The sequence below is a fragment of the Panulirus ornatus genome, chromosome 11 (genome assembly GCF_036320965.1).
Source record: "Panulirus ornatus isolate Po-2019 chromosome 11, ASM3632096v1, whole genome shotgun sequence".
Taxonomy (NCBI): Eukaryota; Metazoa; Arthropoda; class Malacostraca; order Decapoda; family Palinuridae; genus Panulirus; species Panulirus ornatus.
Genome location: NC_092234.1, coordinates 60,182,984 through 60,209,165, shown reverse-complemented (window position 1 = coordinate 60,209,165; position 26,182 = coordinate 60,182,984). Strand labels below are relative to the sequence as shown.

Below are 26,182 nucleotides of genomic sequence, written 5' to 3'. Positions count from 1 at the left end.
TCGCGGGAAGTGGCGAATAGTATGAAAGCTATATATATATATATATATATATATATACAACATGGAAATGGTGAAGAGCTTGTAGATTTATGTGCTGAAAAAGGACTGATGATCGGGAATACCTGGTTTAAAAAGCGAGATATACATAAGTATACTTATGTAAGTAGGAGAGATGGCCAGAGAGCGTTATTGGATTACGTGTTAATGGACAGGCGTGCGAAAGAGAGACTTCTGGATGTCAATGTGCTGAGAGGTGCAACTGGAGGGATGTCTGATCATTATCTTGTGGAGGCTAAGGTGAAGATTAGTATGGGTTTTCAGAAAAGAAGAGTGAATGTTGGGGTGAAGAAGGTGGTGAGAGTAAGTGAGCTTGGGAAGGAGACCTGTGTGAAGAAGTATCAAGAGAGACTGTGTACAGAATGGAAAAAGGTGAGAACAATGGAAGTAAGGGGAGTGGGGGAGGAATGGGATGTATTTAGGGAATCAGTGATGGATTGCGCAAAAGATGCTTGTGGCATGAGAAGAGTGGGAGGTGGGCTGTTTAGAAAGGGTAGTGAGTGGTGGGATGAAGAAGTAAGAGTATTAGTGAAAGAGAAGAGAGAGGCATTTGGACGATTTTTGCAGGGAAAAAATGCAATTGAGTGGGAGAAGTATAAAAGAAAGAGACAGGAGGTCAAGAGAAAGGTGCAAGAGGTGAAAAAAAGGGCAAATGAGAGTTGGGGTGAGAGACTATCAGTAAATTTTAGGGAGAATAAAAAGATGTTCTGGAAGGAGGTAAATAGGGTGCGTAAGACAAGGGAGCAAATGGGAACTTCAGTGAAGGGCGTAAATGGGGAGGTGATAACAAGTAGTGGTGATGTGAGAAGGAGATGGAATGAGTATTTTGAAGGTTTGTTGAATGTGTCTGATGACAGAGTGGCAGATATAGGGTGTTTGGGTCGAGGTGGTGTGCAAAGTGAGAGGGTTAGGGAAAATGATTTGGTAAACAGAGAAGAGGTAGTAAAAGCTTTGCGGAAGATGAAAGCCGGCAAGGCAGCAGGTTTGGATGGTATTGCAGTGGAATTTATTAAAAAAGGGGGTGACTGTATTGTTGACTGGTTGGTAAGGTTATTTAATGTATGTATGACTCATGGTGAGGTGCCTGAGGATTGGCGGAATGCTTGCATAGTGCCATTGTACAAAGGCAAAGGGGATAAGAGTGAGTGCTCAAATTACAGAGGTATAAGTTTGTTGAGTATTCCTGGTAAATTATATGGGAGGGTATTGATTGAGAGGGTGAAGGCATGTACAGAGCATCAGATTGGGGAAGAGCAGTGTGGTTTCAGAAGTGGTAGAGGATGTGTGGATCAGGTGTTTGCTTTGAAGAATGTATGTGAGAAATACTTAGAAAAGCAAATGGATTTGTATGTAGCATTTATGGATCTGGAGAAGGCATATGATAGAGTTGATAGAGATGCTCTGTGGAAGGTATTAAGAATATATGGTGTGGGAGGAAAGTTGTTAGAAGCAGTGAAAAGTTTTTATCGAGGATGTAAGGCATGTGTACGTGTAGGAAGAGAGGAAAGTGATTGGTTCTCAGTGAATGTAGGTTTGCGGCAGGGGTGTGTGATGTCTCCATGGTTGTTTAATTTGTTTATGGATGGGGTTGTTAGGGAGGTAAATGCAAGAGTTTTGGAAAGAGGGGCAAGTATGAAGTCTGTTGGGGATGAGAGAGCTTGGGAAGTGAGTCAGTTGTTGTTCGCTGATGATACAGCGCTGGTGGCGGATTCATGTGAGAAACTGCAGAAGCTGGTGACGGAGTTTGGTAAAGTGTGTGGAAGAAGAAAGTTAAGAGTAAATGTCAATAAGAGCAAGGTTATTAGGTACAGTAGGGTTGAGGGTCAAGTCAATTGGGAGGTGAGTTTGAATGGTGAGAGGCTGGAGGAAGTGAAGTGTTTTAGATATCTGGGAGTGGATCTGTCAGCGGATGGAACCATGGAAGCGGAAGTGGATCATAGGGTGGGGGAGGGGGCGAAAATTTTGGGAGCCTTGAAAAATGTGTGGAAGTCGAGAACATTATCCCGGAAAGCAAAAATGGGTATGTTTGAAGGAATAGTAGTTCCAACAATGTTGTATGGTTGCGAGGCGTGGGCTATGGATAGAGTTGTGCGTAGGAGGATGGATGTGCTGGAAATGAGATGTTTGAGGACAATGTGTGGTGTGAGGTGGTTTGATCGAGTAAGTAACGTAAGGGTAAGAGAGATGTGTGGAAATAAAAAGAGCGTGGTTGAGAGAGCAGAAGAGGGTGTTTTGAAGTGGTTTGGGCACATGGAGAGAATGAGTGAGGAAAGATTGACCAAGAGGATATATGTGTCGGAGGTGGAGGGAACGAGGAGAAGAGGGAGACCAAATTGGAGGTGGAAAGATGGAGTGAAAAGGATTTTGTGTGATCGGGGCCTGAACATGCAGGAGGGTGAAAGGAGGGCAAGGAATAGAGTGAATTGGAGCGATGTGGTATACAGGGGTTGACGTGCTGGCAGTGGATTGAATCAAGGCATGTGAAGCGTCTGGGGTAAACCATGGAAAGCTGTGTAGGTATGAATATTTGCGTGTGTGGACGTGTGTATGTACATGTGTATGGGGGGGGGGGGGTTGGGCCATTTCTTTCGTCTGTTTCCTTGCGCTACCTCGCAAACGCGGGAGACAGCGACAAAGTATAAAAAAAAAAAAAAAAAAAAAAAAAAAAAAAAATATATATATATATATATATATATATATATATATATATATATATATATATATATATATATATATATATATATATATATATTACTATGAGTCCACAGGGAAAATGAAACACGATAAGTTCCCAGGTGCACTTTCATGTAATAATCACATCATCAGGGGAGTTACAAGAGAGAAATATAAGTCAGTTGATATACATCGAAGAGACAAAGCTAGGACGCCATTTGGTTTACCAAATGGCGTCCTAGCTTCGTCTCTTCACACGCAAAACTGTGATCCTTTCCAATATATATATATATATATATATATATATATATATATATATATATATATATATATATATATATATATATATTGTGGAAGGTCTTAAGATTATATGGTGAGGAGGAAAGCTTGTAGAACAGTAAGAATTTTTTTATCGAGTGTAAGGCATGTCAACGAGTAGGAAGAGAGGAGAATGAATGGTTCCAAGTGAAGGTTAGTCTGTTTGTTCAAGTTGTTTATGGATGGAGTGGCGAGGGAGGGTAAATGCGAGTCTTGGAAAGAGGGGCGAGTTTACTTTCTGTGCCGGATGAGAGGGACTGGGAAGTGAGTCAGATATTGTATGAATTGGTGGCATATTTGTGTGAAACACTGCAGAAGTTGGTGAAGAGTGTGTGAAAGGAGGAGGCTGAGAGTAAATGTGAATAAAATCAAGGTTATTAGGTTTAGGAGGATAGGGGAACAGGTTATTTGGGGTGTGAGTTAGAACGGAGAAAAATCGGAGAAAGTGAAGTGATTTAGGTACCAGGGAGTAGGCATGGTAGCGAATGGAATCATGGAAGCGGAAGTAAGTCATAGGGTGGGGAGAGGGCGAAGGTCTGGAAGCGCTGAAGAATGTATGGAAAAAAAGAACGTTTTCCGTCCAGCGTGTTGCCGGAGAGTGGGGAGAGATCCATTTCTTCTACTTGCTTTTAAAGCCAGAATACCTCGCTTGGACCTTGGGTCTGTGTGGTCTGTGTATCTTTGTTATCTGGAATGCGAGGCATGGGCTACAGATAAGTCTGTGCGGAGGAGGATGGATGTGCTGGAAATGAGATGTTTGAGGACAATATGTGGTGTGAGGTGATTTGATCGAGTAAGTAATGAAAGGGTAAGAGAGATGTGTGGCAACAAAAGGAGTGTGGTTAAGAGAACTGAAGAGGATGTGTTGAAATGATATGGACAGATGGAGAAAATGAGTGAGGAATGGTTGACAAAGCGGAGATATATGTCAGAAGTGGAGGGTGCAATGAGAACGTGGTGACTGGAGATCGATAGAGTAAAAAAAGATTTTGAGCGATCGGGGTCTGAACATTCAGGAGGGTGAAAGGCGTGCATGGCATAGTGTAAATTGGAACGCTATCGAATACTGTGGTCGACATGCTGTAAATTGACTGAACTAGGGCATGTGAAGCGTTTGGAAAGGTCAGTGTGGCCTGGATGTGGATAGGGGGCTATGTTTTCGGTACATTGCTCATGACAGCTAAAGACTGAGTGAGAACGGACGTGGTCTTTCTTCGTCTGTTCTTGGTGCTACTCTCCTAACGCGGGAAACGGCGATCATGCATGGAAGGAGGGGATATATATTCTTAAGAGTCCACGGAGAAAATGAAACACGATAAGTTCCCAAGTGTACTTTCGTGTAATAATCACATCATCAGGGGAGACACAAGAGTCAGTTGATATACAACGAAGAGACGTAGCTAGGACGCCATTTGGTAAACCAAATGGCGTCCAAGCAACGTCTCTGTCATATTTCTTTCTTGTGTCTCCCCTGATGATGTGATTATTACACGAAAGTGCACTTGGGAACTTATCGTGTTTCATTTTCCCCGTGGACTCTTAAGAATATACTTGATCACGCGCGAAATTGTGATCCTTTCCGATATATATATATATATATATATATATATATATATATATATATATATATATATATATATATATATATTTGTGTGTGTTTGTGTGTGTGTGTGTGTGTGTGTGTGTGTGTGTGTGTGTGTGTGTGTGTGTGTGTGATTACTCTTTACGATATTTTGTTACGGGGACAAAGTCTTACACTTGTGTCTCTCGCGGCTCTTAACATTGTATATATGTACCATCCACTGCCCGTCATCACAGTCGACTTGTTCCAGTGAAAGTTCGTACAGTCAGATGTAGATACATTCCCATATCCACCATTGTGATCGATCTAGATAATCCATGAGTAAAATGCATTGAAGAACAAGTGAACAGCTCAGTGGTCTGTTATTTAGGCTATGTGGTATGTCAGCTACTGTATTACTGTCACTACTCCTCACAATGTTCAGCCAAGTGCATAATGTATGAACCGCATTATTTATTCCGTAAACATTCCTATATATCTGCCACCCTGACTGTCTAGATGTGCCTCACTCGTGTGTTTATCCAAAGTGTGGACATACCCAGCCCAACCTGGATCTTAAGCTCTCGTATAATTCGTTTACTAGGTACTGTTTTGATCTCCTAGTTCTATAAAATCAGTGATAAGTCAGCTGTGTATTTTCAAAAGAATGGCTGCTTAAATCAAATAAAACCATTATTTATTTATTTAATCATTTATCAGTTCATAATGTTACGGGCGTCCGTGGCGTAATCTCGTCAGCGTTACTGACTATGAGTCAGCACTGGCCAGCCTGGGATCGGACCCGCATAGGTACGAATCCTGGGCGTGGCAGCTGGTCCACACTCAACCCAGGTGTTCATCCTCCCGCGGGGCTGGTCGATAGATGGGTATCTGGCTCAGGCTGGGGTGTGTGAGTGTGTCTGTGTGTATATATACATAAAAGTAAAGACTATATATATATATATATATATATATATATATATATATATATATATATATATATATATATATATATATATATATATATATAAGGTTCAGAGACGGAGCAACATGAGTATAAAACTCTTTCCCCGTAACTCACAAATTGTAATCTTAAATAATAATCATACATACACACACGAACCTAATCCCACTAACACACGCACACAGCTGACCAGAGAAGAGCACCAGGCACTGCTCCTCGTTTTTGGTTGCTGTTGTTTTTAAGATTTTAAAAGGTCTGTTACAACTCATGACGGCTCTACTAATGCTTATGTGGGAGGAGAGGGGAGAGGAAGGGTAGTAGAATGTGAAGGGGGCGCCCCCGAGTGATATATTCATTGGATATTTAATTTGAGTTTCGGAATTCAGGAGTTTAATAATGGCTCGGCAGCGGAAGTTTCCTGGGTTTAAATCGAGTGCTCAGGAGTGTTGCCAACTTCAGCGAATCAGTTTCTTATCATTATTATTATTTTTGTCAAAGATTCACTCATTAAGAGAGTGAGTGGGTAACAGTGGAGTAGTGAACAAGCGTACAAGTTTTACTAAATAAATGTACAGCTCTGACTGTACAATAGGAAGTATAAAGTTTTAGTATACCCAAGGGCAACACTCACAGCGTCTGTTAAAGAGTTAAATTCTCCAATTAGATTCTCCATTCTGCTATTCTGTTCTGGTAAGTTTCCTCACTGTTGCTAACACTATTGTCTCTAGTACTACTGTTACTAGCATTATTGTCACTAGTGCTACTATTACTAGTATAACTGTCGTTAGTATTAGTGTTACTAGTATTAAAAGATCTTTAGCAATGGCTGAACCACTGAAAAACTGGAGGTCTTAAAGAAGGAAAAGAAATTAGACAATGAAGCTAATACACACATGAAAGGTACAGGAGGGAGAGGTGAAGAAGGAACCACCAGAGACCAGATAATTGGAAATGAATTGGAAAGCTATTAAAATGCAAGAGCGAAAGCTACTACAGCTGGAGGATGACCTAAAGAAACCAAGGATTCAAATCAAGGATCATGAAGGGAGCCATGAGGTGAGAGAGGAACCAAAGGAATTAAGAACAGAGTAAAGGAGCATGAACACAGATCCTGATTGTGGAAAAGAGATCAGAGGGAACGTAAACACTGGTAAGAAGAGAGAATGAGAAAAGAACGGGAAAGATCGGAAGGGGTTACTACTGTAGATGTCCTAAGACATGTTGAATAGGAGGAATTATCCACAACCCAAGCTGTCGAAACTGCTGAAGGTAGTAGGCTGGGAGGGAGGGTGGAACAGTTTGTAGGGCTGCTACTGTGAACATGATGAGTGATGCAGCGGAACAGGAACATTGGCACGGTGTAACAGAGGAGCCCGGATCCCCGGAAATAAATGAAGCTGTAGAGAGAATAATAAGCAGTGTCAGAGACAAAGCAATCAAGAAAATTTGTCGTCCAGATGATAAGTTTAGAAAAGTGCTAAGCATACAAGATCAGTGAGAGAGAGAGAGAGAGAGAGAGAGAGAGAGAGAGAGAGAGAGAGAGAGAGAGAGAGAGAGAGAGAGATTATAGAGAAAGCCAGAAATGCAAAGTTTGATAAAACAAAGCATTTGGAATTATATCCATAAAGTGGCTGGCGCTAGAGTAAGAGACTTTAATGAACCAGGAGGTTTAATTTTTGGTCGGATGAAGGTCATACTTCAACTAGAGAGGAGAGAGGGTAAAGAAAGAAGAAATGTTCAGCGAAAGATCACTGGAGACTGTGGAGGACTTTCTGGACACTATTTCCGTAATTATGGAAATAAAAACAGAATTGTTAATCGTAAGATACAAAACGACGTCCAATCATGGTGACGTTTACTTTGGAGTGACTTAGGCAGGAGAAAAATCTTAAAAACAAGACAGAATTGCGTGTGGATATTCCTCACACATGGTAGACCATGAGAAGAGAGGAAGAAGGGTAAAGGATAAAGTCGGATGGCAAATAAACAGTAGACGCCAAGTGAGCCGCCAAGAGGACTGAATACCCTCACAGTACGGCCAGACACACCAGAAATGTTAGGTGTTGGAAATGTCTGAGTGAAAGTTGGGGAAAGACGCTGATGTGTTAGTGATCAATGGTAAGGAAGAGGAATTTATGGATCGAGAAGGTCCTGATATTGTTAGCGTTGTGGAAAAGATTGCTTACTAAAGAGATAAGATCTCACCGTTCTGCCCAGATCGGGATAGGATAGTAAGGAGGGAAATAGAACGCAATGGATTGTTTGGTTTGGGTCCTCTTAATATACGATAACCATAAGTATCACAAAGTATGGCAAGATGGCCCATTCACGCAATACAATATTTCTCGCAGAGCAATAGAGTTTTATAAACACTCGTGGGGCTCCATCCCTGAAACATTCTCCTCTACCATACAACTTCTTGAAAATATTTATGCTGTCTGCATTATTCATGTTTCCAGCCGTTCTACTCCATTCATCTACCACTCCTATACGAAAAAAAAGATACTTTCTTATATCGTTTTTAACAAGTTTCTTGCTTAATCTCGTGTTATGTCATTGGGTTGCTCTTATCCCTTCATCTCTCTCCACGTCATCGACCTGTTTTAGAAACTTAACGGTTGTGATCAGGTCTCCCGTCACTCTTCTGTCGTCAAAGTTCGGCTAATCTAAAGCCTTTAGACTTTCTCTTTAACTTGGCTTTCTTGATGCTGGTACCGTCTTTCTTGACACCCTTTGAACATTCTGTCAGCTCTTTGTGCTTCTTTAGATGAGGTGACCAGATCTGGGCGGCATATTCCAGTTTTAGCCTTTAGTTTGATAGAAACAGCTTGCTGATTATATCCTAATCAGCTTGAAAGATAATTTTGATATGTTGCATTTGCCAGCAGACAGTTTATCTCCTGAACTACTCTCTTAATGTGGAGTTTCAGGTGATGGGTTAGGGATGATGCTTAATCGTAAGTCCTTCTCACAGAGAATCCTAAAGCTTATTTCCTACTACCTTATAATCATATTGAGGCTTTCTTTAACTTTTTGCCTACATCATTACCTCGCATTGAGTGGGTTAACTTTCATCAACCATGAATCGGACCAACTTCGAAGTCTGTTTAGATCCCCTTGTAAGCTAATGCAGCTTTTCAGTTTCTTTATGACTTCTACATCATCTTCAAACACATTCAGATAGGATTCCATACCTTCGAGTGAGTCATTCACATCTATAAAAAAAAGTACCGGTTCCAAAATAGAACCCTGGGGCATTCCACTTGTGACCTCCACTCACTCAGAGAAGGTTCCACAGACATTTGTCCTTTATCCCTTTCCACTGAGATAATCTTTTGTCCATAGGAGGCGTCTCCCTATTATTCCTTCTTGGTATTCCATGTTTTCTTAATCAGCTGTGACAGAAACTATCAGGCAATCAAGATATAAAACAATCTACCCAGCCTTCCCTTTTTCTCAGCCAGAGCTCACTCTCTCATGGAAATATGAGGTTCGTTACACATGACATTTCCCTAAAAATCGTGTCTCTTCTCACTTAGCTAATTTCTCCTTAGTAGTAGATCATCCATTTGCTTTGTGACTCACTTTTCCAGCACCTTCCAGACCACACTCGTCAAGGAGACTGGTCTGTAGTTCACTGTCTCTTCCCAGTCTCGTTTCTTATAGATGGTTGTAGACGTTTGCTCTTATCCACTCCCTTGGAGGTTTGCTTTTCTCCAACATGTGTGGTGTGTGTGTGTGTGTGTGTGTGTGTGTGTGTGTGTGCTAAACCAGTCCAGAGCAGTCTGTGACCTAAGAATCTTAACAAGACACTGCTGTGGTGAGAGTAAAGCAAGACACCGCTGTGGTAAGAGTAAAGCAAGACACTGCTGTGGTAAGAGTAAAGCAAGACACTGCTGTAGTAAGAGTAAAGCAAGACACCGCTGTGGTAAGACTAAAGCAAGACACTGTTGTGGTAAGAGTAAAGCAAGACACTGATGTGGTAAGAGTAAAGCAAGACACTGCTGTGGTAAGAGTAAAGCAAGACACTGCTGTGGTAAGAGTAAAGCAAGACACCGCTGTGGTAAGAGTAAAGCAAGACACCGCTGTGGTAAGACTAAAGCAAGACACTGTTGTGGTAAGAGTAAAGCAAGACACTGCTGTAGTAAGAGTAAAGCAAGACACCGCTGTGGTAAGAGTAAAGCAAGACACTGTTGTGGTAAGAGTAAAGCAAGACACCGCTGTGGTAAGACTAAAGCAAGACACTGTTGTGGTAAGACTAAAGCAAGACACCGCTGTGGTAAGACTAAAGCAAGACACTGTTGTGGTAAGAGTAAAGCAAGACACGTTGTGGTAAGAGTAAAGCAAGACACTGTTGTGGTAAGAGTAAAGCAAGACACCGCTGTGGTAAGAGTAAAGCAAGACACTGATGTGGTAAGAGTAAAGCAAGACACTGTTGTGGTAAGAGTAAAGCAAGACACCGCTGTGGTAAGACTAAAGCAAGACACTGTTGTGGTAAGACTAAAGCAAGACACCGCTGTGGTAAGACTAAAGCAAGACACTGTTGTGGTAAGAGTAAAGCAAGACACCGTTGTGGTAAGAGTAAAGCAAGACACCGCTGTGGTAAGAGTAAAGCAAGACACTGTTGTGGTAAGACTAAAGCAAGACACTGTTGTGGTAAGACTAAAGCAAGACACCGCTGTGGTAAGACTAAAGCAAGACACTGTTGTGGTAAGAGTAAAGCAAGACACCGTTGTGGTAAGAGTAAAGCAAGACACCGCTGTGGTAAGACTAAAGCAAGACACTGATGTGGTAAGAGTAAAGCAAGACACTGTTGTGGTAAGAGTAAAGCAAGACACCGCTGTGGTAAGAGTAAAGCAAGACACTGCTGTGGTAAGAGTAAAGCAAGACACTGTTGTGGTAAGAGTAAAGCAAGACACTGCTGTGGTAAGAGTAAAGCAAGACACTGCTGTGGTAAGAGTAAAGCAAGACACTGCTGTGGTAAGAGTAAAGCAAGACACTGCTGTGGTAAGAGTAAAGCAAGACACTGCTGCGTTAAGGGTAAAGGGAGACACTGGTCCGGAGAAAATGACATGAGAATGATCATAACTAAATATGAGAGTCACTTGCAACACAGAGAGACGATGTGACCCAAGACCATGAACGTATCGTCCAGAAGAGAGAGAGACGAATATAACATGCTCACGACTGTGGTTACTGATGACCGACTGCCTCTACCTGATGGTTGAAAGCTAAACGAGGGGTCACGTTATCATATCTTGCTCCCTTTAGCCAGAATGAGGATATTACTGTATCGGTCTAACATTGTCTGGTTTACTGTAACAATTATTACCACCTCATCATCATCCAATCAGCGGGAAGCTGTTCGGCCATTACCCAGATTCAGTGTTGAGTGTTTACACCTGTTAAAACCACACACAGCTGCATCAGCTGAATCAGCTGCCGTCATAATGGTAATGGGTAGCATTAGGACAATTGAGCAGCGTAGCGCTGGCTGGGTCCGTCCGTCCGGAGACCTGAGCAGCTCCTGTGCACCATGCTAGGAGAACCTGAACCTCATCCACCTCACTGAAGACTTGCAGGAGTCGTGTATGTGGTCAGACGTGTGCAGCTGTTTTGCTACTACGGAGGTGAGTCTCTTAACATGTCCTTCGTGTCCGTGGAGCTAACATGGATGTTCAGAACCTGGCGGCTGTGACTCGTTAGCTGAGGTATCCTCTCTACTCTTCTCATCCATGTCCTCAGGAGGTCGTGGTGTCCCATGAGAGGGGGTCATAAAACACACTTTTCTATAAGAGAACTTTGGCCACTCTATTACAGGTTTATGCCAGGGAATAATGCATTGGTTAGTGTTATTCTGTCATTTAAAATCCCCTTGTTGTCTCTAAACTCAGACGAAGACCATTCTAGTACCTTCCACCTCTTGCCGTGCCCTCAGCTATACGTACATTATCATGCCAGTGGCTGAAGGCTTCTCTTTCTCTCCTTAGATGTTTCTCTGTGATCGAGAGTTGCACCTTGTCCTCGGTTCTGGGATCCTCCTCTCCTTGTCCTCGAATGTCTACCTGTTTTCCAGCACCAAACCTAGGACCATGGTGGTGACTGTGGACCCCACTTTGCATCCTCCCCTCCCATTTGTTTAATTTTCCAAAAGAAGGCACAGAGAAGGGGGCTAAGTGAGGATATTCCCTCTAAGGCTCAGTCCTCTGTTCTTAATGCTACCTCGCTGTGTGTGTGTGTGTGTGTGTGTGTGTGTGTGTGTGTGTGTGTCATTTACATAGATGAATGATATCAGTGGCCCTAACACAGTACCCCGTGGTACACCACTGGTTACTCCAATCCACTTACAAAAGTCAGGTGGTCTTCGATCTGCCAAGAATCTCCAATTGTGTCCGCTTGAAAATTCAGTTTCTTGACCAATCTTTAGAATGAAATGATGTCACGTCTTCAGGCAGTGCCAGAACACACACTACACCTGTCCATCACTTTGATCTAAACCAGAGCTGACTTCATCGTAGAGATCTGGAATACATGTTACATTTAACGTGTTTCCGACCTATGTTACTTCTAACTTAAGTAGATCTTCATTTGTGAGTTATCATCTGTTTGCTTCCTAGTTATATGTTTCAGCGTTTTCAGACTACTGTTTTGTACTTCAGTACAGTTTCTATAGCTCCTTTTACAAAATTGGGCACGACAATTTGTTTTCTTTCAACCCCTCTGCAGTACAATAGTCTCCTCCAGCGATTCTTTTCAGGAAAACTTCTAATGGCCCGTCAGGCGATTCTCCTTATTCCTTCACGGCACATCAGGAAAATTGATCGGACTCGCGTGCCTCACATGGATCAATACTCACTATTACGTCTTGCTTAACATTCTTGAAGCCTTCCAGGTCTTCCATTCTGTCCCATGACTGATGGGTCCACTGTGTCCTCCACTGTGAATACACGTAAGAATTTATCATTCAGTTCCTCACATACATCTTTAACGACTATTCCTATTTCATCATTTCTTTATTCCTCATTTCCCATTTCACTACACTCATCTCTCGCTTCTTTGCCTTTCAATTGCTGGCTGGTAGTTGTGCCAGGCGACACAATACATACGTCATCACGCACCCATGCACCAACCCATCATTAAAGATTTCACAGAACCTCTGTAACAGTGTTCTGTAGTCTCGCTCGGGAATTGCATTTCTTACTTTATATTCCCAGAGAAATTGCTTAACTCTATAAAATCACCCAGACTGTAATATCTCGAGTGCTTTCCTCGGTGAACTCTTCTTATGTTTTCACGAACCACTTACTCAAATGTAAGCTGTGATCTTTTCTTTTCTTTTTCTTTTAAGAGGGGAGAGAAGAGGCGTGTAAGGAGTATCATATTTGATGTTTCTTGCCCTCAGGTTGTCTTACGTAGTAATGAAAGTAAGTAGTGGTGTTGTGTGTTAGGCCCCTCAAACTCTTGTGTGCTCATTAATACGTTGAAAAGGAAAGTTTCCTCGAAACTGTTACCTAAGAAGTTATATTTTCGTGATCGTCTTCTTCATCCTCGTGGGGTTTCATTGCTCCCAAAAGATTTTATCGTAAAGATCGAACATTTCTGTAGCGCCACCATCTCTGAGGAGGGCTTGTCATGATGTCTCCTGAACCATCCTGATTGTAAATTCATTGTTTTCTGTCGACAGTTTTGGTTCATCACAACACTTCGGAGAACGGTATGTTATCAATCGTTCTGTGCAGTTGTTTTAGTGTTACTTTTCCCCATTTATGTACTGTTCAAATGGACCATCCACCACTGTTTCCTGGAAGTTTAAGTCTTTCCAACGAAGAGGACCAATCCTCCTCCTCCTCCATTGTCTCCGTCCCTACTGACGTGGATCCTTCACGTAAGATGAGATTAGATTTCACCTTCTTGATAATCCTTGTCTCGATAACTCCGTGTATTATCCCAGGGTTACATCCGTGTACCATCCCAGGGTCGCATAGATAAGATTTTTTTTTTTTATTCCTTGTCCCCAGACGCCCCCGTGTGTGCCCCGGGGCAGGTGACCACGTACGGCGTGGCGCGACACGAGGACGCAGAGGTGACGTGCCGGGTTGCTGCCAACCCTCCGGCCAGCAGCTTCAAGTGGACCTTCAACAACACGGCGGACACGATCGACGTGCCCCCCGGCAGGTTCACCTCGGCGCCAACTTTCAGCATCATCACGTACACGCCCATGACCGAGCTGGACTACGGCACGCTCCTCTGTTGGGCCCACAACGTCATCGGCCAACAGACCAGACCCTGCCTCTTCCACATCGTCCCTGCCGGTGAGTGGCGCCTACATTAACATACCCTACCTCCCTCCCTGCTCCCGACCCTGCTCCTTGTAGCTAGAGGTACAATACTCACACATCATAACGCCCTGGTCAAACCGGTGCTCTTCTGGTCAACTAAACTAATCAAATGTACACCAAACTATATTGTCTCTTAAAGCACACAGTTTCGACGAAGTGTCATTTGGACGTTTTTTAGATATAATGATCTCGTTCAAAAAAATATATATAGAATGATATTTCCACTTTAGACAGATTTGATGACCACAGATAATGGTATGAAGATAAAGGGAAGATGTGATAATAACGTAGACAAAAGGTTTTCCTCCAACAGACTGGTAGAACATAAATATGAACGTTCACCACATGTCGTAAATGCAAAGACGATCACTATCGTCACATCAAGGTTGGGAATATACTTCAGCGATATATGGTATTAGTAAACAATCCTGTTTGAGGAAGTGTCACTAAGACCCTGTCCTTCGTTGTCGTCATCCATCCCAAGTGCAACTTCGTGTTGTGGCTGTTGTAGAACTCTTCCCTCCTGTTCAATATTTCCTTGTACTGTTTGCATGACAGCATCTTTCCCTACTTACCTCATGATATGTCTTATTTTTTTCTGTCTCTGTCGGCTGTTGACGAGGGTGGAGGGGTGAGTGAGGAGGTGACCTCTTATTTACTATCCTGTCTCAACCACAGCTTGGTTGGTAAAGCAGATAAACCCGTTATGGACCGTCGAGTTTCCTATTGTCTGTCCTTCCTAGGAATCCCCAGGTACACTGTCCCCACTGCTGAGTGGCCTGTAGCATCACCTTTCCATTCCTCCCTCAGTCCCTCCACCCATCCTTTCCTTTATCCCTCCATCCATCCATCCACCCATCCCTTCCTCCTTCCATCCACACCATTATGATATTCTCTTTAGTCTGGGTTACCAAACGTAAGTAAAGAAAGAAAACGAGAAGAAATCCAAAGAAGACTCACCAAACTGAACCGATAACTTAAGAAATAAGTCATATAGGGAAAGACTCAAGACTTTAATGCTAGCCTATTTCAAAATCGCAGACTCCGAGAAGATTTAATGTAAGCATTCAAAGTAATCCATAATTTCGACAGCATGGCTTTTGAATTTTTTTTTCGCTTTAGACAGATTCAGTGACCAGAACTAACACCATGAAGATAAAGGGAAGGAATGTTATAGATGTGTAGCAAAAGTTTTTCCACACGTAGAGTGGTGGAGCGCTGGAGTATACTACGTCTTGACGTAATAAATACGAAGACTATCAATACCTTTGAATCAAGTCTAGACAGTTACTTAATATTACTAAATATTCCGGTTTATCTCGTTGTCAGTCATCATTTTATCCTGCCTTTCTTTAGCAGAATCCAGCCTCAGAACAACTATTGTTGGAATGGAAGGGAACTTTTCTTACCCGCACTCTCCTATAGAACTTCCGTGGTAGTATGTTTCCTCCATGCTACACGCCGTCTTTCCTCATATATCTCCAGCTGGCAGTTAAGCTGGTGGGAGAGGTGGTCGCGGTGGTGCCCTCTGCTTAATGTTTGGTTTCTGCCGCTGTTTTAGGCCTAGGCTGATGGTGATCTCGTTGTGGGCCATCTGGTGTACTGTTATCTGTCCTTCCCATGTACTGCCTCCTTCTGTCCCAGTCTCCCTTCCTCCCTCCTCTCCCTCCCTTCCTACATCCCGCCCTTCCTCTCCTCTTCCCCTTCCTCCCTTCCGCCTTCCCTCTCTGTGTTCCTCCCTTCCTCCATCTCGCCCTCCCTCCCGCTTTTCCTCCATCTCTCCCTCCCTCCCGCTCTTCTTCCATCTCTCCCTCTTTCCCTGCCTCCCGGTCTGCTCTTCTTCTCCCCACCCCCTCCCTTTTCTCTCACCACCACTATCCTCCCTCTCACTTCTCTCCACTGTGTGGTCTTGGGGGAGAAAAAGATGGGTGTGGGGAGAGACAAGGTCGAGTGGTGATACAGGAGATGGTTGCAGAGTGTAAAGATGTATGGCCTAAGTTTATTGAAGTATGTGACTGGTTTGTTGAATATGTATTTCTGGTACTTGCTTTACATACCCCCACATACTGTGTGTGTGTGTGTGTGTGTGTAGTGATGCTGTGTGTTGGTGTAGACAGGGCGTCAGTAGCTACACCAGGCGGTCACGAGCTGTTTTCTTTATATTTTGATTGATGACTGGAACTTCTCTGAGGCTTTGAGGCTCCGTGTGAACCACGCGTCTTGTGTTGTTGTCGAGAACGTGGATATGGCTGTATTTTGTCTTTATTTTAATTTCTAATATATATATATATATATATATATATATATATATATATATATATATATATATATATATTCCTATGAGTCCATGGGGAAAATGAAACACGATAAGTTCCCAAGTGCACTTTCGTGTAATAATTACATCATCAGGGGAGACACAAGAGAGAAATATAACAGTCAGTTGATATACAACGAAGAGACGTAGCTAGGACGCCATTTGGTAAATATGTGATTGTCTTGGACAACCACATGTTTACCAAATGGCGTCCAAGCTACGTGTCTTCGTTTTATATTAACTGACTTATATTTCTCTCTTATGTTTCCCCTGATGATGTGATTATTACGCGAAAGTGCACTTGGGAACTTATCGTGTTTCATATTCCTCGTGGGCTCATAAGAATATACTTGATCACGCGCAAAATTGTGATCCTTTCCAATATATATATATATATATATATATATATATATATATATATATATATATATATATATATATATATATATATATATATATTCCTATGAGTCCACGGGGAAAATGAAACACGACAAGTTCCCAAGTGCACTTTCGTGTAACAATCACATCATCAGGGGAGACACAAGAGAAAAATATTACACGAAAGTGCACTTGGGAACTTATCGTGTTTCATTTTCCCCGTGGACTCATAGGAATATCTTGATCACGCCCAAAATTGTGATCCTTTCCAATATATATATATATATATATATATATATATATATATATATATATATATATATATATATATATATATATATATATATATATATATATATACATATATATACCTGGGAATGGATTTAACAGCGGATAGAACCATGGAAGCGGAAGTGACTCACAGGGTGGGGGAGGGGGGCGAAGGTTCTGGGAGCGTTGAAGAATGTGTGGAAGGCGAGAACATTATCTCGGGAAGTAAAAATGATTTTTTTTTGAAGGAATAGTGGTTCCAACAATGTTATATGGTTGCGAGGTGTGGGCTATAGATAGGGTTGTGAGGAGGAGGGTGGATGTATTGGAAAAGGGATGTTTGAGAACAATATGTTGGTGTGAGGTATTTTGATCGAGTAAGTAATGAAAGGATAAGAGAGGTGTGTGGTGGTAAAGAGAGTGCGGTTAAGCGAGCAGAAGAGGGTGTATTGAAATGGTTCGGTCACATGGAGAGAATGAGTGAGGAAATATTGACAAAGAAGATATATGTATCAGAGGTGGAGGGAACGAGAAGTGGGAGACCAAATTGGAGGTGGAAGGAAGGAGAGAAAAAGATTTTGAGCGATCGGGGCCTGAACATGCAAGAGGGTGAAAGACGTGCAAGGAATAGAGTGAATTGGAACGATGTGATATACCGGGGTCGACGTGCTGTCAATGGATTGAACCAGGGCAAGTGAAGCATCTGGGGTAAATCATGGAAAGTAGGGCCTGGATGTGGAAAGGGAGCTGTGGTTTCGGTGCATTACACATGACAGCTCGAGACTGAGTGTGAACGAATGTGGCTTTTGTTGTCTTTTCCTAGCACTACCTCGCGCGCGTGCCATTTCATGTGTGGCAGGGTGGCGACGGGAATGGCTGAGGGCAGCAAGTATGAATATGTACATGTGTATATATGTATTTGTCTATGTATGTATACATTGAAATGTATATGTATGTATATGTGCGTGTGTCGGCGTGTATGTATATACATGTGTCTGTGGGTGGGTTGGGCCATTCTTTCCTCTGTTTCCTTGCGTTATCTCGCTAACGCGGGAGACAGCGACAAAGTATGATAGAAATGAATAAATAAATAAATATATTTATTTGTTCATCTCTCGTGATAGCTGTATCATATTACGGTCTACCATTACAGCCCGTGAGGTTAGTGTGTGGCTTGGTGTGGATGTCAGTGGATGGCCTAATACTGATGTTAGCGTGCCACTTAGTGTTGATGTTAAGGTGTGGCTTACTACTGATGTTAGGATGTCACCTAGTGTTGATGTTGGGGTGTGGCCTGCTGGTGATGTTAGGGTGTCACTTAGTGTTGGTGTTGGGGTGTGGCCTACTACTGATGTTAGGGTGTCACTTAGTGTTGGTGTTGGGGTGTGGCCTGCTGATGATGTTAGGGTGTCACCTAGTGTTGATGTTGGGGTGTGGCCTGCTGATGATGTTAGGGTGTCACTTAGTGTTGATGTTGGGGTGTGGCCTGCTGATGATGTTAGGGTGTCACCTAGTGTTGATGTTAGGGTGTTGTGTAATACTTTTAGGGTGTCATCTGACTATTGATTTTAGGGTGTAGTAGTACTGCCTTGACTTTCCCATCTTTCCTTGCATCATCCCATTCTGAGATCTACAGAGATGTAGGTAAAGCGTTGTGTTGATCGGGGGCATTGCAAATGGACCTCTTTGCAGACACTTGCAAATGAATATATCATTTTGATAGGAATATTCCATCTATTTATCTATCTATTATTAGATCCATTCCCAATGTACCATGGGGTGATTCAGGCATATAGATACAGCCTCTGATAATCACCGACATATAATGTCGAGCTGGGCCAACTTTGCTACAGTGAAACCTAACCTCCCACACCAATACAAGCCACTTGGTTAGCCATGATGCGAAGTACAAGAAGAGGAAGACTTTGGAGGGATGAGTAGTAGTAGTGACCTACAACATGCAAAGCAGTGCTTAGCTGCGGATGACCAGAGAAATATAATGTTAGGTTTCGTAGCTGCGAATATAAGTTAGGATACATGACACAGTACCTACCCCTTACAGTGCTTGGTCTTGCCCCACTCTCTGTATACCCCGTTCTGTTCTAGTCTCAAAAATCTACATCAGATACGAAGAAAAAAATAGACCGAATACATTTGTACAAACAGGTAAACAGAAATAAATCTTATCAAGAAAGACACAGAGATGTAGAATTATCTTATTGATGATAAATCACAGACTTCAAGATTTCTAAATAGGTTTGAAAATACTTAAACATACTGACAATATAACTCACGGTGATGCGTTCGCGTTAGAGATGCAGTGATCAAAACTAAAGTTTGGTAGTTCAAGGGAAAGAAAGGGATGTAATAAAAACGTGGGTTCATTCCTTTTTTCTTTTCTTTTTTTCATGATAGTTACAAAACTACTGGATTACTACTAAGGTCAGATGTGTTCAAGTGTGGAGACTAACTCTATACATATACATCATGGCTGGAGAAAAAATTTATAAATTTTAATCATAGTGGATAAGCCTATTCAAAAAAGGCAACACAATATGTCGTCCCAACCTATTATTTCCTGACATACTAGAACTAGGCTAGGTCGCTTCCTTCACACAGTATCCGGTGGCTGAAATAACATCAGGATATGTTTTACATTCACATTTTTATGTATAAAATTTTTTATAACATTACTCCTCTCTCTCTCTCTCTCTCTCTCTCTCTCTCTCTCTCTCTCTCTCTCTCTCTCTCTCTCTCTCTCTCTCTCTCTCTCGAGGTTTAGCGGCGCTCTTGAAGGAATGTTCTGGGTCATTATACTTGGTGAGGGAACTGACAGAGGGATACGAAAACACGAGCACCAGCAACAACGGTGCCTTGATGAGTAGCGCTCAGAGGTGATGTATGCCTGGCTATGGTGTCTCTGGAGGTGAAGGACTGGTAGGAAGGACAGGTAGGGTGAGAGGCAGGTATGAGGCAGGCTTGGCAGGACGCCCGCAGTGCTGGTGAAGATGCATGAGGTGATGCATGAGCCCTTGGGAGCGGTGCATGGCTGCCGGGACTACATGGAACTTCAGTAGGATGAAGGTGTGGCTCAGGCCGGTGTCCTGAGTGGCGGCTTCCGCTGGTGCTTGTGCAGCAGGAGTGCCGGGGCGTGGCCTTTGGTCCCGCACCTAAAGTTGCTTCTCGAGACGAATGGAAGCGATGACCCCCACCGCACACACCTGCCTGCCAGGAAAATGTAAGCGTCAGGAATCACGCAGAAGATTTCTACCAACAGAAGAGGTTCTCCAAGAGCTGCTTGAGTCTGGATTTACATGGCCAAGACTTCAGGTGCCAAACGAACACTTGTTGTTTGAACTTGAAAGCAAGTCGATTGTCTATCTGGTTTGCCTTTGTCATAGGCCTTCAAGTCTTCTGTTATCTGGTTCTACTATATACTTCTCTTCCCTCCTCACGTCTCGCTCTCTCCTCCTCCTCCTCACGCCTCACACTCTTCGTTCCCTATCCCTCCTCCCTTTCCCCACCACACCCCTTCAGTCTATCCTCACTCCCTCCTTCCTTCCCCATCCCATCCGAATTCAGTCAGCTAAGGTCACTCGGCCCTGCCACTCCTAACCTTATCCTCCTCTCCCTCAACTCCGTCTCACCAACCTGCTGGTGGATGTTCACCCTCCACCTCACCTCACCATTCGTCACTGCCACACTGAAGGTCGCCAGCTAAAGTGGCAACGCTGCAACATATGGTGGTCTCCCGGGACTTCCGCCAGGAAGATGAGGGGTAATACTTGGGCCTCAGCAAATGATTTACGACTTAGTGAACTAAGCGTAACCTGCACAGTTTAGATTTAACGCTCTCACCGACGGAGTCACTTTGATACTTAAGACAGTAAGTAACAAGCCTTGAAGAACAGACTTAATAGCTTCTTATTAAACCTAATCCAGCCTCCTCTCCCTCCCTTCCTACATCCCGCCCTTCCTCTCCTCTTCCCCTTCCTCCCTTCCGCCTTCCCTCTCTGTGTTCCTCCCTTCCTCCATCTCGACCTCCCTCCCGCTTTTCCTCCATCTCTCCCTCCCTCCCGCTCTTCTTCCATCTCTCCCTCTTTCCCTGCCTCCCGGTCTGCTCTTCTTCTCCCCACCCCCTCCCTTTTCTCTCACCACCACTATCCTCCCTCTCACTTCTCTCCACTGTGTGGTCTTGGGGGAGAAAAAGATGGGTGTGGGGAGAGACAAGGTCGAGTGGTGATACAGGAGATGGTTGCAGAGTGTAAAGATGTATGGCCTAAGTTTATTGAAGTATGTGACTGGTTTGTTGAATATGTATTTCTGGTACTTGCTTTACATACCCCCACATACTGTGTGTGTGTGTGTGTGTGTGTAGTGATGCTGTGTGTTGGTGTAGACAGGGCGTCAGTAGCTACACCAGGCGGTCACGAGCTGTTTTCTTTATATTTTGATTGATGACTGGAACTTCTCTGAGGCTTTGAGGCTCCGTGTGAACCACGCGTCTTGTGTTGTTGTCAAGAACGTGGATATGGCTGTATTTTGTCTTTATTTTAATTTCTAATATATATATATATATATATATATATATATAATATATATATATATATATATATATATTCCTATGAGTCCATGGGGAAAATGAAACACGATAAGTTCCCAAGTGCACTTTCGTGTAATAATTACATCATCAGGGGAGACACAAGAGAGAAATATAACAGTCAGTTGATATACAACGAAGAGACGTAGCTAGGACGCCATTTGGTAAATATGTGATTGTCTTGGACAACCACATGTTTACCAAATGGCGTCCAAGCTACGTGTCTTCGTTTTATATTAACTGACTTATATTTCTCTCTTATGTTTCCCCTGATGATGTGATTATTACGCGAAAGTGCACTTGGGAACTTATCGTGTTTCATATTCCTCGTGGGCTCATAAGAATATACTTGATCACGCGCAAAATTGTGATCCTTTCCAATATATATATATATATATATATATATATATATATATATATATATATATATATATATATATATATATATATATATATATATATTCCTATGAGTCCACGGGGAAAATGAAACACGACAAGTTCCCAAGTGCACTTTCGTGTAACAATCACATCATCAGGGGAGACACAAGAGAAAAATATTACACGAAAGTGCACTTGGGAACTTATCGTGTTTCATTTTCCCCGTGGACTCATAGGAATATCTTGATCACGCCCAAAATTGTGATCCTTTCCAATATATATATATATATATTTTTTTCTTTCTTTCAAACTATTCGCCATTTCCCGCATTAGCGAGGTAGCGTTAAGAACAGAGGACTGAGCCTTTGAGGGACTACCCTCACCTGGCCCAATTCTCTGTTCCTTCTTTTGGAAAATTAAAAAAAAAACGAGAGGGGAGGATTTCCAGCCCCCCGCTCCCTCCCCTTTTAGTCGCCTTCTACGACACGCAGGGAATACGTGGGAAGTATTCTTGCTCCCCTATCCCCAGGGATATATATATATATATATATATATATATATATATATATATATATATATATATATATATATATATACCTGGGAATGGATTTAACAGCGGATAGAACCATGGAAGCGGAAGTGACTCACAGGGTGGGGGAGGGGGGCGAAGGTTCTGGGAGCGTTGAAGAATGTGTGGAAGGCGAGAACATTATCTCGGGAAGTAAAAATGATTTTTTTTGAAGGAATAGTGGTTCCAACAATGTTATATGGTTGCGAGGTGTGGGCTATAGATAGGGTTGTGAGGAGGAGGGTGGATGTATTGGAAAAGAGATGTTTGAGAACAATATGTTGGTGTGAGGTATTTTGATCGAGTAAGTAATGAAAGGATAAGAGAGGTGTGTGGTGATAAAGAGAGTGCGGTTAAGCGAGCAGAAGAGGGTGTATTGAAATGGTTCGGTCACATGGAGAGAATGAGTGAGGAAATATTGACAAAGAAGATATATGTATCAGAGGTGGAGGGAACGAGAAGTGGGAGACCAAATTGGAGGTGGAAGGAAGGAGAGAAAAAGATTTTGAGCGATCGGGGCCTGAACATGCAAGAGGGTGAAAGACGTGCAAGGAATAGAGTGAATTGGAACGATGTGATATACCGGGGTCGACGTGCTGTCAATGGATTGAACCAGGGCAAGTGAAGCATCTGGGGTAAATCATGGAAAGTAGGGCCTGGATGTGGAAAGGGAGCTGTGGTTTGGGTGCATTACACATGACAGCTCGAGACTGAGTGTGAACGAATGTGGCTTTTGTTGTCTTTTCCTAGCACTACCTCGCGCGCGTGCGGGGGGGGGAGGGGGGTGCCATTTCATGTGTGGCAGGGTGGCGACGGGAATGGCTGAGGGCAGCAAGTATGAATATGTACATGTGTATATATGTATTTGTCTATGTATGTATACATTGAAATGTATATGTATGTATATGTGCGTGTGTCGGCGTGTATGTATATACATGTGTCTGTGGGTGGGTTGGGCCATTCTTTCCTCTGTTTCCTTGCGTTATCTCGCTAACGCGGGAGACAGCGACAAAGTATGATAGAAATGAATAAATAAATAAATATATTTATTTGTTCATCTCTCGTGATAGCTGTATCATATTACGGTCTACCATTACAGCCCGTGAGGTTAGTGTGTGGCTTGGTGTGGATGTCAGTGGATGGCCTAATACTGATGTTAGCGTGCCACTTCGTGTTGATGTTAAGGTGTGGCCTACTACTGATGTTAGGGTGTCACCTAGTGTTGATGTTGGGGTGTGGCCTACTGATGATGCTAGGGTGTCACCTAGTGTTGATGTTGGGGTGTTGTGTAATACTTTTAGGGTGTCATCTGACTATTGATTTTAGGGTGTAGTAGTACTGCCTTGACTTTCTCACCTTTCCTTGCATCATCCCATTCTGAGATCTACAGAGATGTAGGTAAAGCGTTGTGTTGATCAGGGGCATTGCAAATGGACCTCTTTGCAGACACTTGCAAATGAATGCCTCTTTTTGAGAGGAATATTCCATCTATTTATCTATCTATTATTAGATCCATTCCCAATGTACCATGGGGTGATTCAGGCATATAGATACAGCCTCTGATAATCACCGACATATAATGTCGAGCTGGGCCAACTTCGCTACTGTGAAACCTAACCTCCCACACCAATACAAGCCACTTGGTTAGCCATGATGCGAAGTACAAGAAGAGGAAGACTTTGAAGGGATGAGTAGTAGTAGTGACCTAGAACATGCAAAGCAGTGCTTAGCTGCAGATGACCAGAGAAATATAATGTTAGGTTTCGTAGCTGCGAATATAAGTTAGAATACATGACACAATACCTACCCCTTACAGTGCTTGGTCTTGCCCCACTCTCTGTATACCCCGTTCTGTTCTAGTCTCGAAAATCTACATCAGATACGAAGAAAAAAAATAGACCGAATACATTTGTACAAACAGGTAAACAGAAATAAATCTTATCAAGAAAGAATTATCTTACTGATGATAAATCACAGACTTCAAGATTTCTAAATAGGTTTGAAAATACTTAAACATACTGACACTATAACTCACGATGATGCGTTCGCGTTAGAGATGCAGTGATCAAAACTAAAGTTTGGTAGTTCAAGGGAAAGAAAGGGATGTAATAAAAACGTGGGTTCATTCCTTTTTTCTTTTTTTTTTTTTCATGATAGTTACAAAACTACTGGATTACTACTAAGGTCAGATGTGTTCAAGTGTGGAGACTAACTATATACATATACATCATGGCTGGAGAAAAAAATTTATAAATTTTAATCATAGTGGATAAGCCTGTTCAAAAAAGGCAACACAATATGTCGTCCCAACCTATTATTTCCTGACATACTAGAACTAGGCTAGGTCGCTTCCTTCACACAGTATCCGGTGGCTGAAATAACATCAGGATATGTTTTACATTCACATTTTTATGTATAAGATTTTCATAACATTACTCCTCTCTCTCTCTCTCTCTCTCTCTCTCTCTCTCTCTCTCTCTCTCTCTCTCGAGGTTTAGCGGCGCTCTTGAAGGAATGTTCTGGGTCATTATACTTGGTGAGGGAACTGACAGAGGGATACGAAAACACGAGCACCAGCAACAACGGTGCCTTGATGAGTAGCGCTCAGAGGTGATGTATCCCTGGCTATGGTGTCTCTGGAGGTGAAGGACTGGTAGGAAGGACAGGTAGGGTGAGAGGCAGGTATGAGGCAGGCTTGGCAGGAGGCCTGCAGTGCTGGTGAAGATGCATGAGGTGATGCATGAGCCCTTGGGAGCGGTGCATGGCTGCCGGGACTACATGGAACTTCAGTAGGATGAAGGTGTGGCTCAGGCCGGTGTCCTGAGTGGCGGCTTCCGCTGGTGCTTGTGCAGCAGGAGTGCCGGGGCGTGGCCTTTGGTCCCGCACCTAAAGTTGCTTCTCGAGACGAATGGAAGCGATGACCCCCACCGCACACACCTGCTTGCCAGGAAAATGAAGCGTCGGGAATCACGTTGAAGATTTCTACCAACGGAAGAGGTTCTCTAAGAGCTGCTTGAGTCTGGATTTACATGGCCAAGACTTCAGGTGCCAAACGAACACACTTGTTGTTTGAACTTGAAAGCAAGTCGATTGTTTATCTGGTTTGCCTTTGTCATAGGCCTTCAAGTCTTCTGTTATCTGGTTCTACTATATACTTCTCTTCCCTCCTCACGTCTCGCTCTCTCCTCCTCCTCCTCACGCCTCACACTCTTCGTTCCCTATCCCTCCTCCCTTTCCCCACCGCACCCCTTCAGTCTATCCTCACTCCCTCCTTCCTTCCCCATCCCATCCGAATTCAGTCAGCTAAGGTCACTCGGCCCTGCCACTCCTAACCTTATCCTCCTCTCCCTCAACTCCGTCTCACCAACCTGCTGGTGGATGCTCACCCTCCACCTCACCTCACCATTCGTCACTGCCACACTGAAGGTCGCCAGCTAAAGTGGCAACGCTGCAACATATGGTGGTCTCCCGGGACTTCCGCCAGGAAGATGAGGGGTAATACTTGGGCCTCAGCAAATGATTTACGACTTAGTGAACTAAGCGTAACCTGCACAGTTTAGATTTAACGCTCTCACCGACAGAGTCACTTTGATACTTAAGACAGTAAGTAACAAGCCTTGAAGAACAGACTTAATAGCTTCTTATTAAACCTAATCCAGCCTCAGAGTAGAAAGTTTTTAGAGCATAAACTTCTTACTAAACCCTAATATGTCTCCGACTCGACACAAGGGAGTCTCTCTCTCTCTCTCTCTCTCTCTCTCT

At 43.0% G+C, this 26,182-nt stretch overlaps 1 protein-coding gene across 2 annotated transcripts in view; it reads left to right on the top strand.

Annotated features, from left to right (window-relative positions):
• LOC139751591 (protein turtle homolog B-like) overlaps window positions 1-26,182 on the top strand; it is a 900,734-nt gene that overhangs the window by 767,843 nt on the left and 106,709 nt on the right. For both annotated transcript variants that reach the window (XM_071667192.1, XM_071667193.1), the window contains one exon: window positions 13,592-13,885. In XM_071667192.1, coding sequence (XP_071523293.1) covers window positions 13,592-13,885 — 294 coding nt within the window. The remainder of the gene's footprint in view (window positions 1-13,591; window positions 13,886-26,182) is intronic.